Raw genomic sequence first — 3,110 nt, 5'->3', positions numbered from 1 at the left:
CTCATTACCAGATCGTATCGAACCAACGCGGAAATGAGACGAAACGTATTAATTTTATTATTTTTTGTGTATTGCTCCAATTTTAGATTCACAGGAGCAATAATACCGAAAGTTTGCCTCAATAACTCGACTTGTTTGCTTGGAAAATTTATGCTCGGCTATCAAACCAGTCTATTTGAAGCCTTTTTAGGCATACCATATGCCAAACCGCCCCTTGGTGATTTGCGATTTAGTGTAAGTGAAAGTTGGAATACAAATTTAAAAAGTTTTAATATTTGCACATTTTTCGTTTTTAGAATCCAGTAGAAGCAGAACTTCGGAACGGCACAATTTTAACGAAAATTCCGAAACCAAATTGCATACAAAAAAATTATGTCCAGACTGCGGCACCAATTACCGGCTCAGAGGATTGCCTCTACTTGAATGTTTACCGTCCCAAGGTGCGAGTGATAAAAATAAATTAATAACTTAAAAATAAGTTTAGATTTTTGCAACGCTTTTATCTCTTTAAGTGAATATGCTTAATAGCAAATAGCTTTGTTTTTTTTTTGGTTATGTCATAGAACTACACTTCTAAAAATTTGCCAGTTTTGTTCTACATTCACGGTGGTGGATTTTTCAGTGGATCGGCAAGTCCTTTCGTCGAAGGGCCGGAATACTTTATGGATACAAACGAAGTTATATTGGTTGTGCCAGCTTATCGTTTGGGCCCATTTGGTAAGTGTTACACCAACTATGTAGTTATAAAAATAATTACAAACAAAAAGTAAACTTACGCAAACAATATGTATTTCAGGATTCCTCAGTACGAACGATGAAGAAATGCCGGGAAATTTCGGTCTAAAGGACCAGAATTTAGCACTTAAATGGGTTAACACACATATTTCCGCTTTCGGTGGAAATTCCTCACGTGTAACTATTTTCGGCCATAGTGCTGGTGCTGCATCTGCACATTTCCATATGGTGAGCCCTGCCTCAAAAGGTATTTCGGCTTTTTACTAGGCAAATAAAACACATACAATTTTCCATATTTATGTATACCTAATCTCTCTACACACATTGCAGGTTTATTCCAAGGCGCCATTTTGATTAGTGGTGACGCAAACGCACCATATGCCAAGCCCGTGCCGGATCCGAAAACTCAAGCCATTGAATTGGCGCACTTTGCCGGTGTCAAAGGGGCTGCTGGCCTAAACACTACTGAGCTGGTTAAGGCGTTACGAAAAATAAATAAAGTTACATTACTCTCAGCTATCGATAAGTTGAAAATTAGCAATTCCTATCCATTAGTAACTTTCCGTCCCAACACCGAAGACTCAAATTGGCCGAATGCATTTTTAACAGAAGAAGCATTTGCCACTCTTTCCGGCGATTTTAATTCCATAACCGTTCCAACGATTATAGGTAATGTACCTGCAAAGGGTGAAGGTATGGTCCTAGCACTTCGTCTGGCAAGTAATCAACAATTGCGAAATAAATTCAATAGCAATTTTAAACCGTTGTTGAGTGCAATATTGGACATACCAGAGGTAGAGGCTTCAGACGCAGTACTCGAAAAGTTAGTCTCAGTGTATATGCAAGGGACATATTATTTGAATGACTATACATTGAATGGATTTTTGGAGGTTTGCATACAAGAAAATAAAAAACAATCCAAAAGAGTCTCCAATTTTTTCAAACAATCATTTATTTTCCTTAGCTTTTAGGTGATGCGAATTTTATTTATCCTGCCTACAGAACCATTAAATCTAGTTTCAATAGTGGGAACTCATGTACAGACACAGCAACTACTGAATCTGCAACCGCGACGACGGATATTTCCACTTCCCAAACTTCGAGTGCAACCGCGACGACGGATATTTCAACTTCCCAAACTTCGAGTGCAACCGCGACGACGGATATTTCTACTTCCCAAACTTCGAGTGCAACCGCGACGACGGATATTTCAACTTCCCAAACATCGAGTGACGCAGCCGATATTTGTCCAGTAAATGCTTTTTACGCTGATGCTGTCATTGGGCCTGATGAGTTAGATTCAGATATCTCACGTGAGTCGGCGGTTAATTTGTCGTCAGACAATACGCAGGATTCATCTTCAGATGCCACGGCTGAGTGTTTATCAAATGTGATTGGAATTATAAAATTCGATTACAGTGGCCCATATTCATTTTCTAAAATATATACTGGCAGCTATAAAAACTTTAGTACTGCTCACGGCGATGATTCACTATTCCTGTTCAGGGCATCGCAAACCTTCCCTTCGGGTTATGCGAAAACATCTCCAGAGGCAGCTTTGGTTAAACGCTATGTGGATCTTTACGTGGAATTTGCCAAAACTGGGTTAGCCAATTTGTGGAAAGTGCGAGTTGAAAGTAGATATTAATTTTGGAATTTTTTCTCCAGGAAAGTTACGCAATTTGAGGAAATGGACACTTGCACAAAGGCATCCTTGGAGGATGGTCAATGCCAGTATTTGTCAATTGTGAAGGATGTCGAACCATTCCGGATTGATAGTGCATGGAATATCGATCGACTGCAAATGTGGGATGAAATATACAACTAAGATGGTACAAGTGCATACCTAAAGTGCCTTACAAAGTTAAAGTATGCGGAACTATAATTTGGTAATCGGATATTTTAACCCTTAACTGGTATCCTGAATTTGACGTATGTATGTACGTAAAAAACAAAACATGATATGGAGTTCGCACAGCCCCTACGATATCAGTTAATTGTTAGATATAAATGCATTTCGGTTTATTATACAAAATATTAAAAATTATTCTCAATGACAGCAATGAATTGACCTTTTTAATGCAAGATTTTTTATCAATATCAATATAATTTATACAAGGAAAGAAATAAGTTTTGTCAATATCGGCCTTAATGGTTATTCTTTCTCAATAAGTTAAATTTATTTATGTATTTTGAAAAATCCTTAAAACCTTCAGGCACAGTCGAACGAGTGGGCCTGAGAGCCAGAAACGGTTTTATTCACGCTCTTGTATTCACAGCTGAATCTCGCAGCAAGGCAAATTAATTGATTTTTAATCTTTTTTTGACAATGCGAAGACAGATGCCACTACATAATTGCATAATCGGAAGTTGTT

The 3,110-nt window shown here is 37.9% G+C and overlaps 1 protein-coding gene across 1 annotated transcript; it reads left to right on the top strand.

Moving 5' to 3' along the window:
- Positions 1-2,854, top strand: LOC118743103 (venom carboxylesterase-6-like). The gene is made up of 7 exons (XM_036475608.1): positions 1-234; positions 297-440; positions 564-717; positions 797-982; positions 1,066-1,625; positions 1,700-2,340; positions 2,404-2,854. The coding sequence occupies exons 1-7, from the start codon at positions 34-36 to the stop codon at positions 2,561-2,563; spliced, it is 2,046 nt and encodes a 681-aa protein (XP_036331501.1). The 5' UTR covers positions 1-33; the 3' UTR covers positions 2,564-2,854.
- Positions 2,855-3,110: the final 256 nt, after the last annotated feature.

The sequence above is a fragment of the Rhagoletis pomonella genome, unplaced genomic scaffold (assembly GCF_013731165.1).
Source record: "Rhagoletis pomonella isolate Grant_MI unplaced genomic scaffold, Rhpom_1.0 Rhpom_scaffold_00007, whole genome shotgun sequence".
In the NCBI taxonomy this organism is placed as follows: domain Eukaryota; kingdom Metazoa; phylum Arthropoda; class Insecta; order Diptera; family Tephritidae; genus Rhagoletis; species Rhagoletis pomonella.
The sequence above is the reverse complement of the archived record's forward strand: the minus strand, read 5'-3'. Positions and strand labels throughout refer to the sequence as shown.